Source organism: Trachypithecus francoisi, unplaced genomic scaffold (genome assembly GCF_009764315.1).
Source record: "Trachypithecus francoisi isolate TF-2019V2 unplaced genomic scaffold, Tfra_2.0 Lachesis_group8, whole genome shotgun sequence".
NCBI classification, from domain to species: Eukaryota; Metazoa; Chordata; class Mammalia; order Primates; family Cercopithecidae; genus Trachypithecus; species Trachypithecus francoisi.
This window is the reverse complement of record NW_022681473.1, coordinates 31,766,921-31,781,667: the sequence shown is the minus strand read 5'-3', so window position 1 is coordinate 31,781,667 and position 14,747 is coordinate 31,766,921. Positions and strand designations below refer to the sequence as shown.

Below are 14,747 nucleotides of genomic sequence, written 5' to 3'. Positions count from 1 at the left end.
CGTATTTTTGGTAGAGACAGGGTTTCACCATGTTGGCCAGGATGGTCTCGATTTCTTAACCTCATGATCCGCCCGCTTCGGCCTCTCAAAGTGCTGGGATTACAGGCGTGAGCCGCTGCGCCCGGACCAACTTTTTTAAAAACAGCCAAAATGAGAGAAGGGGAATAAACTTTGTGTAGCTACAAAGAGGATGGCATAATTAAATTTCAAAGAACGGGCGGGGAAGGTTTCCGATGCGGTTGCTTCTTATTCCTTCTTTTGACTGACGCGCGCCTTCTCCGCCCCCCTTTCTCCTCACGTCACCCACCCCAGAGACTGGGATATGGCCGCGCCCTCCGCCTTTCCGTATGGAAACATGGCGCCTCCCTGCGTGGACCGGGCTATCCCCAGTTTCGAGCCACAGCCCGCTGAGACTCATCGACCGGCACTCGGCCGCTCCTCTTACGTTTCCGTACGGAAAAATGGCGCCTCGCTGCGTTGGGCGGGCCACTCTTGGCTCGGAGCCACTGCCCACGGAGCCCCCTCAGCGGTCATCGGCCACGCTTTCCACCGCTCCCTGAGGAAACATGGCGCCGCCCAGCTGCGAGTCACCGCTTACTAAACCCCTTCGGCAAGCAGGGGAAAGAACCGCCTGCCTTTCCGTACGAAGACATGGCGCTGCCCTATATTGGCGCCTCCCGGCCAAGAGCAGTCTCCTCCTTCCTGATGCTGAGAAGCGGCCGCTCTGACCGCTGCCCACCCGAGTCGGGCTGGGAGGACCGCCCGCCGCGTGGCGAGGGATGCGGCCTCGGAGGGGCAGAGGCTGAACCGTCCCAGCCTGCCGCGCATCCCTCCGGCTTCCGCCGCGGCGCCAGCCCGCGCCTGATTCGCGCGGCGGGAGCGGCAGGAGGAAGAACGCCGACTCCGCGGCAGGTGAGGAGAGCGGGAGCTGGGGCGGAGGCTGGCGAGGCCCGCCCGGGAGGCGCGCGGTCCAAGTCGCAGGCATCTCTTCGCCTCTTCCCGTCGGATCCCGTCTCGGGATGTCGGGGGCAGGCGAGGAAGAGGCGGGGTCCGCGGGCGGGTGGGGCTCACCCCTCAAGGCCGCCCTCTCGGCGCGCCCGCGTCCTCCCTGCTCCCGGCCCTGCCACTCCCTCGCTGGCCGGAACAGCTGTTTACAACGGAATCCGGACGCCGGGCGCGAGTGGAGCTCAGTGCCAGAGGAGGTGATTCCCGGCGCCGGGGACAGAGTCCCTTTCTTTTGCTGAAAGACCCTTTCTGCTGGGGAGCCTCTTGTGTCCAGCCTAGGCCCGCGTGCAGCCCCGACGGATGACCGTCTTCTTGGCAAGTGCGAGGATCCTCCTCCCCTCGGCTCTCTTTTTAGACACAGTGGGGGTTGAATGGATGCGCGCGATATAAGCAAATTAAATGGTTCCTGGCCACATCCTAGAGCCCTTTAATTAGAGTTACCATTTGTAGAAGGCCTGCCGTGTGCCAGCCTCTGCCGTGCACGATCCCTCGTTTCATCTCCCCCCAAAACCAAGCAGCTAGGTAGCTGTATTTTACAGAGGAGGAAACTGAAGGTACACAGCTAGTAAAGAGCCAGAATTGGGGCCCAGGTATGTCTGAAACCAACGCCCACCCCTCCCACATACAGTGACATCACAGAGATGACATAGGGATTCATCTCTATCAACAGATACTTGTGGGTGTCTATTTGGGGGATATACGGATGGAGCATAAGTGGGGAATATGACTTTTCTTGGCTCGTAAGAAGTTCGAAATCTAGGTGGAGAATTTTAAAATAAAAACTAGTACTTTTACCATCTGGTCCCAACGCATCTTTCCATTATCACTAGCCACTTCCTTTTCTGATTTTCTTGTGCCTTGGCTTCTGTCCTCTGAGTGAAATGCCCTTCTTTTCACCTCCTCTCCCCCTCCAGACATGTTTTAACTAGGTGAAATCCTACTCTTAAAGATCAGTGTAAATGTCATCTTTTCTGGGAAGGTTTTCTCAATCTCCTTCCAGGCGGAGTTAGTTTCTTCCTCTGCTATATTCCCTGGGCAATTTCATAATGCCACTAAGGCTTAAGTTTCATTATGTCTCCTTGTAAGCCTGTCTGCCTCCCCCTCTAGACTATGTATTTGCATCTTTCTATTTAAATAAGCACACTTTGAATTGAATTTAAGGCAGTTGACAAATGCTAAATGTCGATTAGCCAGCCCTGCAGGAGTTGAGAAAGGTGCAATCACTGGTGCAGTCCGGGAAGTGTCCTGGGAAGAGATAGGACCTGAACTCAATCATAAAAGGATGGGGTTAGTTTACTAAGCTGATTAGAGACCTAGAAATCCTGCCTTTCCTCCTCACCGCACAGAATGAATTACTTCATCCCTCCTGGGCTCCTTCTCAGCATGTGAAGAGGATAAAATTAGAAGCGTTTTGTTTGTCCTTTCTCATAGAATATGCTGGTGATGTTATCCTTTGGATCTTGAAGCATTTCCTGACTCTAATAGGATTTAGGATACAGAGGAGATGGGTGTCTCCAGTGGGGTGTTGGAAGCTAAAATGAGACTAGAAAGGGGAAATACATGAAAACAACCTTCATATTAATACAGGCCTGGGTCAGGCACAATGGCTCACACCTATAATCCCAGCATTTTGGGAGGCTGAGTCAGGCGGATCACTAGAGGTCGGGAGTTAGACACGAGCCTGGCCAACATAGTGAAACCCCATCTCTACTAAAAATACAAAAATTAGCAAGACGTATGGCGGGTTCCTGTAATCCCAGCTACTGGGGAGGCTGAGGCAGAAGAATCCCTTGAACCCAGGAGGCAGAGGTTGCAGTGAGCTGAGTGGAGATGGCGCCACTGCACTTCAATCTGGGCAGCAGTGCAAGATTCTGTCTCAAAAAAAAAAAATGCAGGCCTGAATATTTCAATTCCAGTAACTTCATTCTGTTTAATGGAGTTCTCTGAAATTTCACATAATTCTATCAGGTGATTCTTCACCTCTCTGATATGCAGAACACAGTCTGCCAAACTCCCTAAATCAGTTGACATTTCTTTTGATCACTTGATTATGTTCCCTGTGTGTAAGAAAGTCTAATTAGTGCTTATGAAAATGTTTTGTGATCTTCAAGTGCTGATGTTACAAATGTTGATTATTTTCAGCAAATGCAGAAACATTGTGTCTTTCTTCTCTCCCAGAAACACCCTAGGAAAAGGGAGAGGAGAGGAATTGACTAAAACTTTTACTGTAATTAAAACAGGCCTTTTTTTTGTTTTTTGTTTTTTTGGAGACAGAGTCTTGCTCTGTCGCCCAGGCTGGAGTGCAAAACAAAACAAAACAAAAAATTAGCTGGGCGTGGTGACACACACCAGTAATCTCAGCTACTTGGGAGGCTGAGGCAGGAGAATTGCTTAAACCCAACAGGCGGAGGTTGCAGTGAGCCGAGATTGCTCAGTTGCACTCCAGCCTGGGCAACGAGAGCAAAACTCCATCTCAAAAAAAATAAAATAAAATAAAATAAAATTCTAGTTTCTATCATCTCTAGGTATCTTATTCACATGATAATATCAAGGAATCAACCCTTTAGCCCAGTGTATTCACTTGTACGCCCGATTAAAAGCATTATTTCCAAAGAGTTTACCAATCTGCTCTTAGGAATGAAAGTAAAGAATTTAAGATTGAATCACTGATTAAAATAGTAGCAGCAGGCAGTTTAGAGTTTGTCTTCTAATAGTTTAAGGCCCTGTATTCCTGTAACATGCTACTCAGGAGTAGGACGAAAATATTCCAACTAACTGCTACCTGAGATCCAGAAATCTGATAAATTACAAATGTCATTTTACAAGTATCTGTTTAGTCATTGAAGTGGAGTATTATAGCTGGATAAGATCTTAGCAAGCTCATTTATTCTACAAACAAAACTGAAACCCAAAGAGATTAAATGATTTGCCCTGAGTCACATTGCTAGTTGGTGACAGAGCTAGAATACTTTTAGTTCTTTTTTTTGTGTTTTTTTTTCCTTAGGAAAGTGGATAAACTTAATTGAGAATGTCTGAAAACCTTGACAAGTCCAATGTAAATGAAGCAGGAAAATCAAAATCCAATGATTCAGAGCAAGGCCTCGAAGATGCTGTGGAAGGTGCCGATGAAGCCTTACAGAAAGCAATAAAGTCAGACTCCTCCAGCCCCCAAAGAGTGCAAAGACCTCACTGTAAGCAAATTTGACTTTGATTAGATGCAATATTGTCATTGTTTTCAGGTGACAGTTTCATGAGGCCCCCTTGTGCATGTGGCCATGAGCTAGGCTCTAATAATATAACGTTGCCAGTGTAGCATTTAGGAATAATAGCAATTCCTCAGCTGGCAGCCTAGCTACGTGTGGATTTTCAATTGCATGGGAAATTAACATTTTAGAATAATGTCCAGAATCTGCCTGTGTTTCTCCAGCCTCAGTGACACTCCAGTCTCTGAAGTGCTCTAAGAAATAGGAGGGTGGAGTACAAATTGCAGCTTTTATTGAAAGGGTGTTTGAAAAGTCTGAGGCTAATTCCTGCCAGGACTGTGCTTGTGCAGGTTAAAAAAAAATGTAAGTTCACCGCACCCTAATTCTCTGCCTGAAGGCTTAGTTCCCACAAGCTTGAGGGAATTCAGTTTGCTGAATGTGTGTGGTGAAGTCACTTCAGATCCCTGGCAAGGAGCAAGCCTCTTAAATGAAAGGGTGGTAGTATTTTCAGGCATTCCCAGTGGTTGCCTCAACTCACGTCTTTTATGAAGAGTACCTTAAGCATTTTGAAGTGAGTCCAAAAATGCAAGTTTTTAAGAGGGAACGTCATAGTCTAGCAATGTCGGTATTGATGTTATCCCTTTAAATTGTAGATGATCAGTAGTTGTACATATTTGGAAAAAGTACAGACATTTTTGGGTTTTGGGGTGTGTTTCTTCTAAAATGATCAAAGCCCTTCCCAGGCAATTTATTAGTCAACATGGTATTCTTCTGGCAAACATTAATGGACCTTATTTTATTCTGATTTATTATCACATAGATTTTAATAAATCAACTATTAGGTCAAATTGTGTCCAAGGAAACATGTTGTTACTAGCACAGTCTATCGTGCATTTGGTAGGCCTGTCTCCAATATGTGTAGTCAGAAAACTTCTGTTTTCCTGTCTTTAAAATGAGGAAAATACAATATTTCTTAGGGTAGCGGTAAAGATTAAATGAATTCCTGTAAAGCAGTTAGAACAGTGCTTTGCAGGTAATAAATGCTTAATAAACATTAGTTATTGTTACTATTATTGCTACTAACATGTCATCTATTGCATTTAAAGATGCCAGGATTAGCCAGGCATAGTGGCTCATACCTGTAATACCAGCACTTTGGGAGGCTGAGGCAGGAGGATCACTTGAGTCCAGGAGTTCAAGACCAGCCTGGGCAACGTAGTGAGACCTCATCTCTACAAAAAATAAAAATTAGCTAGGCATGGTGGCACATGCCTATAGTCCCAGCTACTTGTGGGGCTGAGGCAGGAGGATCCCTTGAACCTGAGAGGTGGAGGCTGCAGTGAGCTGAGATTGTGCCACTGCACTCCAGTCTGGGTGACAAAGTGAGACCTTGTCTTAAAAAAAAAAAAAAAATTAGCTGAGCATGGTGGTACATGGCTGTAGTCGCAGCTACTTGGGAAACTGGGACAGGAGGATCACTTGAGCTGGGGAGGTCAAGGCTGCAGTGAGCCGTGATCATGTCACCACACTCCAGCCTGGATGAGAGAGTAAGACAAACCTCTCTCAAAAAAATAAAAATAAAAAAAATAAAGAGACCAGGATTGATTGCTGTAGTGTAGATGTATATGGCTAACATGATAGCTTTACAACCTATAGTTTCTGCTAAAGAACTTTTGGTTTAGGTCTTCAGTCACTCTTTATTGGTTTGTTGGTTGTTGGGACGGCCAGACCTAATGTAGCGGTGACGAAGTCCAGTGGAGTCAAAGGAATGAGAAAAGACAAGTTTAAGAGTGCATAAAGTGGGTCTAGGGGGCTGATGCTAGTATGGAGGCTGCTAAGGCCCCAAGCTCTAGAAGCCCACACTATTTATTGGTAATCAAACGAAGAAGCGGGTGGTGAGGATGTGGGGGTTGAAAGAAAGCAGTGTATCAAGCGTATGATCTACAGCTGTGACAGTTTGGCATTTTCTTTGAAGCATATGGAACATGTTCCGCTACTTGAGATAATGGGAAACATGTTCTTCTAGTTTAAGATACAATCGCTATATGAGCCTAGGAGTGCTAGAAGCAAGAAGCCAGCAAGTCTAGACGCATTTCAGAGGCCACGAGGGATTTTGTGCCCTGAGCCCTGGATTCCATTCAAGCCACGAGGGTTTTTATGCCCTGGGCTTAGATTATGGTGCGGCAGGGCAGCCTTCCACCCTTTAGCACAGAGCTTGGTGTTCCCAAGGCCACGAGGGGTTTTAGACCCTGGACCTCGGACATGTTCCAAGACTCTTTTACATTATGTCAGACATGCAAGCCCTGCCTCAGTTTCTCCCAACAGTTGGTTGATTGGTTTTAATTTTTTTAAACAATTTTAACTTTTATAGGTTCAGCCATTCTTTGGTTGATGGCTTCACCTTTGGCATCCTGTCAGTCTGATGGCATGATTCCAAATTAATGTCAAACCAGTACTAAGCTACATTATCTGAAATTGTGTGTAGTTATGCCCTTAAGGCAAGAATACTCATCCTGGGACCTATGATCAAGATTTAGGGGATCTAGTAATAGCTAAAAAAGTACATCAACATTTGTTTTTATATGCGTGTTTTTAGAAATAAGGTCATGGAAGCTTTCACTAACTTCTCTTAGTGGTCTGTACCAAAATAAGGTTAAAATCAATGCCCTAAGATATTCCTTTTGTCTGACTTCCTATTTCTCCTGTAGTACTAGGTAGGTACAGGGCTATAAACCCAAAAGATAAAGCTAAGGCCCCATTATTTGGGGATCAGGTAAGGAAGCATTATTGAACACATGGAGCATAAATAAGGATTTACAAACTGTGGAATTAATAGTTTGCAGACATTTCCCCCAAACTCTGTAAATGTGTAGCTACTGAGTTTAACTCTAAAATCACATTTGGAATTCTACAAATTAAAATGTAAGTAGCAAAAAGAGAACATTTATTATTTTAAATTATAACACAGAGTAGTACTTTAAGAGTGGAATTGCTAGGCCAGGCACGGTGGCTCACGTCTATAAGCACTTTGGGAGGCTGAGACGGGTGAGTCACCTGAGGTCAGGAGTTCAAGACCAGCCTGGCCAACATGGCGAAACCCTGTTTCTACTAAAAATACAAAAATTAGCCAGGAGTGGTGGTGCGTGCCTGTAATCCCAGCTACTTGGTAGGCTGAGGCAGGAGAATTACTTGAACCTGGGAAGCAGAGGTTGCTGTGAACTGAGATTGTGCCATTGCATTCCAGCCTGGGTGACAAGAGGGAAACTTTATCTCAAGAAAAAAAAAAAAAAAAAAGTGGAATTGCTGATGTAACTGATGCAGAACATTGAAAAAGGAAAAATGGCTGGCTTGTAAAAAATTGATTGGTACTGATTTGAGGTGGTGATTTGATGGTAAAAGATTATCTGTTCTTTATTTATTATTTTGTTTTATTTTTTTTGAGACAGAGTCTCACTCTGTCCCTGGGGCTGGAGTGCAGTGGCCAGATCACAGCTCACTGCAAGCTCCGCCTCCCAGGTTCACGCCATTCTCCTGCCTCAGCCTCCCGAGTAGCTGGGACTACAGGCGCCCGCCACCTCGCCCGGCTAGTTTTTTGTATTTTTTAGTAGAGACGGGGTTTCACCGTGTTAGCCAGGATGGTCTCGATCTCCTGACCTCGTGATCCGCCCGTGTCGGCCTCCCAAAGTGCTGGGATTACAGGCTTGAGCCACTGCGCCCGGCCAGATTATCTGTTCTTTAAACAGAGATCCTTTAAACAGAGTAAGGATCAGTCAACTGTAACTTAATAATGTTTTCTCTAAGATCTTCTACTATTTATACTTTAACGCTCTTCTCACAAAATACCCTCTGTTCTAACGTTTAATCACCTAGTTGACCAGTAAAAGATGCTATATTCAGATGACAAACATCAATTGTTATTCCAGTTAATATCTCACTTAGGACCTTCGTTTATGAAATCGGGTCCTTGTGAATTTAATTAGTGGATCCCAGTCATCTTTAGATGAATAGGTGACATGAGAACTTACATTTCTAAAGCTCATGACTAGCCTTTGAATTATGGTGTCTCCATATTCAATCAGGCAAATATTTGTTGAGTGCATACTGTATGTCAGGGATCCAGCAGTGAACCAGGCACATATTATCTCTGTCCTCATGGAGCTTGCAGGCTAGCGAGGAAGACAAATTAACAAGCAGTTTCCATCAACATAATAAGTACTATGGGTAACCTTTACCCTGGCTTTACTGTACTCATTATATAGTAGCTGTTTGAGTGACAGTTGCCATCTTGCCCTCCATAAATATCCATCCACTTATGTGACTAACAGCATCTTTTCAGAGTGTAGAGACATCTCAGGATACCTTTGTAAAGAAAGAGAGTTACAACCATTCTAAATTAGAACTTCATTTTATTTTGGAATCTGTCTGCTAGCCTCTCAAAAGTCATGTTTAAACTAACATGGTTTTCAGTTTCTCTAAAGGGGCATCAGTGGGCAAATGCTGTAACAAAATAACAGAATTTAGCAACAACTTTAGCTTTGTGTCATATAAAATAAACTCCCAGGTAAGTTACATGTAACCTTACTTTTTTTTTAGACCAGATTGCTCTATGTTGTCCGGGCTGGCCTTGAACTCCTGGGCTCAAGTGATTCACCCACCTCAGCCTCCCTAGTAGCTGAGACTACAAGTGTGCACCACCGTGTCTGAGTTGACCTTACCATTTTTTCATGGCTCTTACTGCAACTCAGGTTCTCTTCACAAATTGAGGTGAAGACGTGTTGTCCACCAAATTGCATCTTTATGCAATTTTATGCAATCTTTACCAAGTTTTCATTTATGAAATTGGTAAATTTGAGAACTCTCACAAAACAGAATCCCCACAACCCTATAATTTGTATGCAATGAATAATTCTTATATATGTACATGGGTAATATGTCCTGATCATATCTTAGAACTGTAGCTTTTATCTTTCATGGTCAGATACCTGTCACTGATAAGTTTGATTTTAAGTAGTCTCTAACCTGGACAGTTCCTGAAAATTTTCTTCTTCCTGGATGGTGAGGTTCTTAGTACTTGGTGCAAGCTGTTTTGTTCCAAGTATGCCCAAAACACTGAGAACGCACTTGTTTAAAATTTGGAGGATTCTTATATTTTATAGCACACCCTTAAGTCTCTTCTTTTCGCATATGGAGAAACACAGACCCTGCAAGATTTAAGTGACTTGTTCAAGGTCATACTCAACAGAGTCTAGAGGAAGAGAAATTTCTTACTGATTTGCCCCAACCACTGTGTTTCATGACTAGGCAGCAAAGTAATGGTGCCTATTATTACCCAGATGACTAAAATTATTGGGAAATAACAAATCTGGCCAGGCATGGTGGCTCATGCCTGTAATCCCAGCACTTTGGGAGGCCAAGGCAGGTGGATCACAAGGTCAAGAGATTGAGACCATACTGGCCAACGTGGTGAAACCCTGTCTCTACTAGAAATACAAAAATTAGCTGGGTGTGGTGGCACGCACCTGTAGTCCCAGCTACTTGGGAGGCTGAGGCAGGAGAGTCACTTGAACCTGGAAAGTGAAGGTTGCAGTGAGCCGAGATCGTGCCACTGCTCTCCAGCCTGGGTGACAGAGCAAGACTCCGTCTCAAAAAAAAAAAAAAAAAATTGACTGAGAGGACTTGATGTGTTTCTGTTAGTTTCATAAATTTCAGATGATAAGACATTGATTATTTTTTGCAAAAGCAAAGTTAAACAACTTGGAAGTCCTAATAATAATCTGAGTTTCTTCTTAAGGGGTAAGAACTTGGTGGAGTTTAGTAACACTTGATGCTTGATAATAACACCTGATGCTTGATAATAACACCTGATGCTTGATATTGACGTACCCACAGTGGAAGTTTCATTTTCTGATAACTGGTAACAGAAATAATTTTAAAATAAGCATATATTTATACATATGTATACATACAGCAAATCCCTACTGAGCCAGGCGTGCACCTATAGTCCCAGCTATTTGGGAGGTTGAGGCCACAGTGAGCTATGATCACTCTCGAGTTTGGGCAACAGAATAAGACCCTGTTTCAAAAAACAAACACCAAAAAAAACCTTTTTATTTTCTTAATAGAGTCTGTCATGGAGTATACACTTTAAATTTTGATAAAATCCAAATTATCCATTTTTTATTTTATAGGTTGAGCTTTTTGTATCCTATCTAAGAAATCTTTACCTAATCCAAGATCACAAAGATTTTTGTCTGTGATTCTTTTTTTTTTTCTTTTTGAGACAAGGTCTCTATCTGTCACCTAAGCTGGAGTGCTGTGGCGGGATCATGGCTCACTGTAACTTCCGCCTCCTGGGCTTAAGCCGTCTTCCCGCCTCAGCCTCCTGAGTAGCTGAGACTATAGGCGCATGCCACCATACCTGGCTAATTTTTGTATTTTTTGTAGAGATGGGGTTTCGCCACGTTGCCCAGGCTGTTCTCAAACTCCTGGCCTCAAGCAATTTTTGCGCCTTGGCCTCCCAAAGGGCTGGGATTACAGGCGTGAGTCACCTTGCCCGGCTCTGCAATCCATTTTGAGTTCCTTTTTGTTTACCATGTGAGAGAAGGATCTAAAGTAATTAATTTTTTTTTTCTTTTTGAGATGGAGTCTTGCTTGGATATTTATTATACTTAGCAATATCCACAAAGCCAGATGGAGTGCAATGGTGTGATCTCAGCTCGCTGCAAGCTTGGCCTCCTGGGTTCACACCATTCTCCTGCCTCAGCCTCCCGAGTAGCTGGGACTACAGATGCCCGCCACCATGCCTGGCTAATTTTTTGTATTTTTAGTAGAGACAGGGTTTCATCATGTTAGCCAGGATGGTCTCGATCTCCTGACCTCGTGATCTGCCTGCCTCGGCCTCTCAAAGTGCTGGGATTACAGGCGTGATAGAGTAATTCTTTTACATATAGATGCTTAATTGTTGTAGCACCATTTGATTAAAAAAAAAAAAAAAAACTTTGCCTTTTTTTTTTTTCTTTTTTTGAGACAGAGTATTGCTCTGTCACTCAGACTGGAGGGCAATGGCACAATCTTGACTCACTGCAACCTCTGTCTCCTGGGCTTAAATGATTTTTAGTAGAAACAGGGTTTCACCATGTTGTTCAGGCTGGTCTTGAACTCCTGGCCTCAAGCAATCAACCTGCTTAAGCCTCCCAAAGTGCATGAGCCACCATGCCCAGCCTATCTTTGTCTGTTGAACACATATATACATGTGTGTGTGTATATATCAGTCTATTTCTGGATATTCTGCCCTGAATTTCTATATATCCTTATGCTAAAAATACACTGTCTTGATTATTATAGTTTTATAGTAAGTCTTGAAATCAGTGTCAGTCTTCTAACTTTATTTTTCTTTTTCAAAATAGTTTTGGCTTTTCGAGGTCTTTTGTGTTTCCATATAAATTTTAGAATTAGTTTGTCAGTTTCAACAAAAAAGCCTTCTGATTGGGATTGCATTTAACCAATAGATTGATTTGGGGAAAATTGACATCTTAATAATATACACATAGAGGGGAACAACAGACACTGGTGTCTACTGGAGAGTGGGGGAAGGGAGAGGATCTAGAAAAATAATGAGGACTAGACTTAATAACTGGGTGACAAAATAATCTCCATAACAAGCCCCTGTGACACGAGATTACCTGTATAACAAATTTGCACATGTACCCCTGAACTTAAAAGTTAAAAAAAATATTTTTTAATTGAAAAGATATATTGGGCTTTGATTTTGAATATTTATTATGTTTTAGCAATATCCACAAAACCAGATTTATTTATTCTGTATTCTTATTCATATTCTCTGGAAATGCTGAGCATGTTGTGAGGAAGAATTTTGAGTTTTCCCAACTTCTCCTTGTGACCAAATAAAGATTTTTACCAGACAGGGTATGACCAGCTCTTTCATTTGGTTCCTTTTTTTTTTTTTTTTCCCTTTCTTTGGTGAGCAAAATAAAAAAGAAGGAAAATAACTTTTCACCAGCCTAAGAAGATCTTTTATAACAAACCTGGGCAAACCAGTGACATTACTTATCTAATTTTAAGGCCAGATGTTATCACTATCACATAAAATTAATATATTCATCTTCTAGGCAAGTACTTCTCAAAACTGTGGTGTCTCAAAACTGTGGTGTTTGGAGCCATCAGCATCAACTGGAGACTTGTTGGAAACACAGATTCTAGGCCGGGTGCTGTGGCTCATGCCTGTAATCCCAGCACTTTGGGAGGCCGAGGCAGGTGGATCACTTACTTAAGCTCAGGAGTTTGAGACCAGCCTGGGCAACATGGCGAAACTTGTCTCTAAAAAAATACAAAAAATAACCAGACGTGCCTGTAGTCCCACCTACTCGGGAGGATGAGGTGGGAAGATGGCTTGAGCATGAGAGGTTGAGGCTGGGGTGAGCCATGATTGTGTGACTGCATTCCTGCTGGTGACACAGTAAGACCCTGTATCTCAAAAAAAATAGAAAGATAAAAAAATGCAGATTCTTTGGCCCTGCTCCAGACCTGCTAAATCAGAAACCCTGAGAGGTGGGCCCAGCATTCTGTTTTCACAGGTCCTCCCTCTGACTCCATTATAGGCTAAAGGTTGAGAATTGCTATCAGAGACTTTTTTTATTTTTATTTATTTTATTTTTTTGAAACAGAGTCTTGCTCTGTCACCTAAGCTGGAGTGCAGTGGTGTAATCTCCACCCACTGCAACCTCTACCTTCCAGGTTCAAGCAATCCTTTCGCCTCAGCCTCCCAAAGAGCTGGGATTACAGGTGCGCACCACCATGCCCCGCTAATTTTTGTATTTTTAGTAGAGATGATGTTTCACCGTGTTGGCCAGTTGGGTCTCGAACTCCAGACCTCAGGTGGTCCACCTGCCTTGACCTCCCAACGTGCTGGGATTATAGGCATGAGCCTGGCCTTATCATAGGCTTTTAAGAGTAAGAATTCCGCTTTGTTCCTTGGTTTAGAACCTTCTTTCTGAACGATCAGTCTCAAGCTTTATCAAAAGACAGAAGATGGACACAAATTTTGAGGCCGTTGCAGCAGTCAATACAGAAGTAAAATCTACAGGACTTGGATAAAAGAGCAGGGGAAAGAGAGAAATCAGAGATGGCTCTTTTTCAAAGTTTTTGATTCACTGGATCAGCATTCTAGAAAATTATTGTGTCACACCTCTTTTGATCTGTCCATTGACCACTGCAGAGCTGTCATATTCTGTCACAGTATCCTGTACAAGATAGTGGTTTTAGCATTGTTTAAACAGCACCATCGGCACCCTAAAGGACTTGATGCTATTTTAATTTTTTACAACTTTTTATTTTTATTTTTTTTTGAGACAGAGTCTTGCTCTGTTGCCCAGGCTTGAGTGCAGTGACATGTTCATAGCTCACTGCAGGTTCAAGTGATCCTCCAGCCTCAGCTTCCTGAGTAGCTGGGACTACAGGCATGCACCACCATGCCTGGTTAGTTTTACATTTTTTTTGTAGAGACAAGGTCTCACTATGGTGCCCAGGCTGGTCTCCAACTCCTGGCCTCAATTGATCCTCTTGCCTCAGCCTCCCAAAGTGCTAGCATTACAGGTGTGAACCACTGTGCCTAGCCTTGATGCTATGTTAATTTGGGGAGATTCATTTGTGGCAGTGTTAGTGGTAGTGTGCAAAAGTAAACTGCTAATGGGAGCAAAAGAGAAGATCTTAAATCTGGTGTCTTTTTTTTTTTTTCTTTTAGGGTAGACAGGAGGCAGAAAGATTAGAAAATAAATCCTCAGCTTATGGGACAGATGATCATCTGTAACTTAAGTTTTCCTAAGTTTCAATTTACTGTAATTATTCTCATTTGACCAGTCTTAGTGAAAAACAGATGTTTTGAGTATTAATAGATGATCTCTGCTTTTAGAATTCAAGGGTTAAAAAATGAATATGAAGTAGCATTCTGTTGCTGTTTGAAAATGCCAGAACAACAAACGTTTTAATAGAGGCAATAACTGAAATTATTGTTCAGTACCAGAACCACTGTCTTCTTATTTTAATAGAAATTCAAATCTAGAGAAGCAAATCTCTTACAGTGAGTTTCTGTTACAGCTAGTCCTCCTCGCTTTGTGACAGTAGAAGAACTTCTAGAGACAGCGAGAGGCGTCACCAACATGGCTCTAGCCCATGAAATTGTAGTAAATGGAGACTTTCAGATTAAGCCAGTTGAATTACCGGAAAACAGGTAAGGTGGTTGCTAAATTAGTTGCTTAGTAGAGCACTGCCATTTCCCAGTTTTGGAAATGTTTCCTTCAGTTGATACCGGTATATTCAGACATATTTTTCCTTTTGTACATTCCTAACAAGGAACAAAAAGTATTCCTAAACAAGGAACACCAGTTCTTCAAAACTCAAATACGAGGTCTAAAAATCTTTTGTGAAAGTCGGCCTACTCAGTAGGATCTAGCTGCCTCATCTTGTGTTTTCACTGCCTTGTTTCATTCACTCTTCTTTGAAACTGTCACACTGCACTAGAGT

The 14,747-nt window shown here is 43.0% G+C and overlaps 1 protein-coding gene across 4 annotated transcripts in view; it reads left to right on the top strand.

The window, feature by feature from the left end:
* The first annotated feature begins 556 nt into the window (after positions 1 to 556).
* Positions 557 to 14,747, top strand: part of TCP11L1 (t-complex 11 like 1) — a 33,707-nt gene continuing 19,516 nt past the window's right edge. Inside the window, exons 1-3 of one of the 4 annotated variants that reach the window (XM_033206870.1) lie at positions 557 to 912; positions 4,010 to 4,196; positions 14,322 to 14,454. In XM_033206870.1, the coding sequence (XP_033062761.1) occupies positions 4,034 to 4,196; positions 14,322 to 14,454 (296 nt within the window). In that variant the 5' untranslated portion in view covers positions 557 to 912; positions 4,010 to 4,033. Of the gene's footprint in view, positions 913 to 1,084; positions 1,325 to 1,469; positions 1,596 to 4,009; positions 4,197 to 14,321; positions 14,455 to 14,747 lie in introns of those variants that run through there. The other 3 variants (XM_033206874.1, XM_033206871.1, XM_033206872.1) reach the window with 3 other exon arrangements.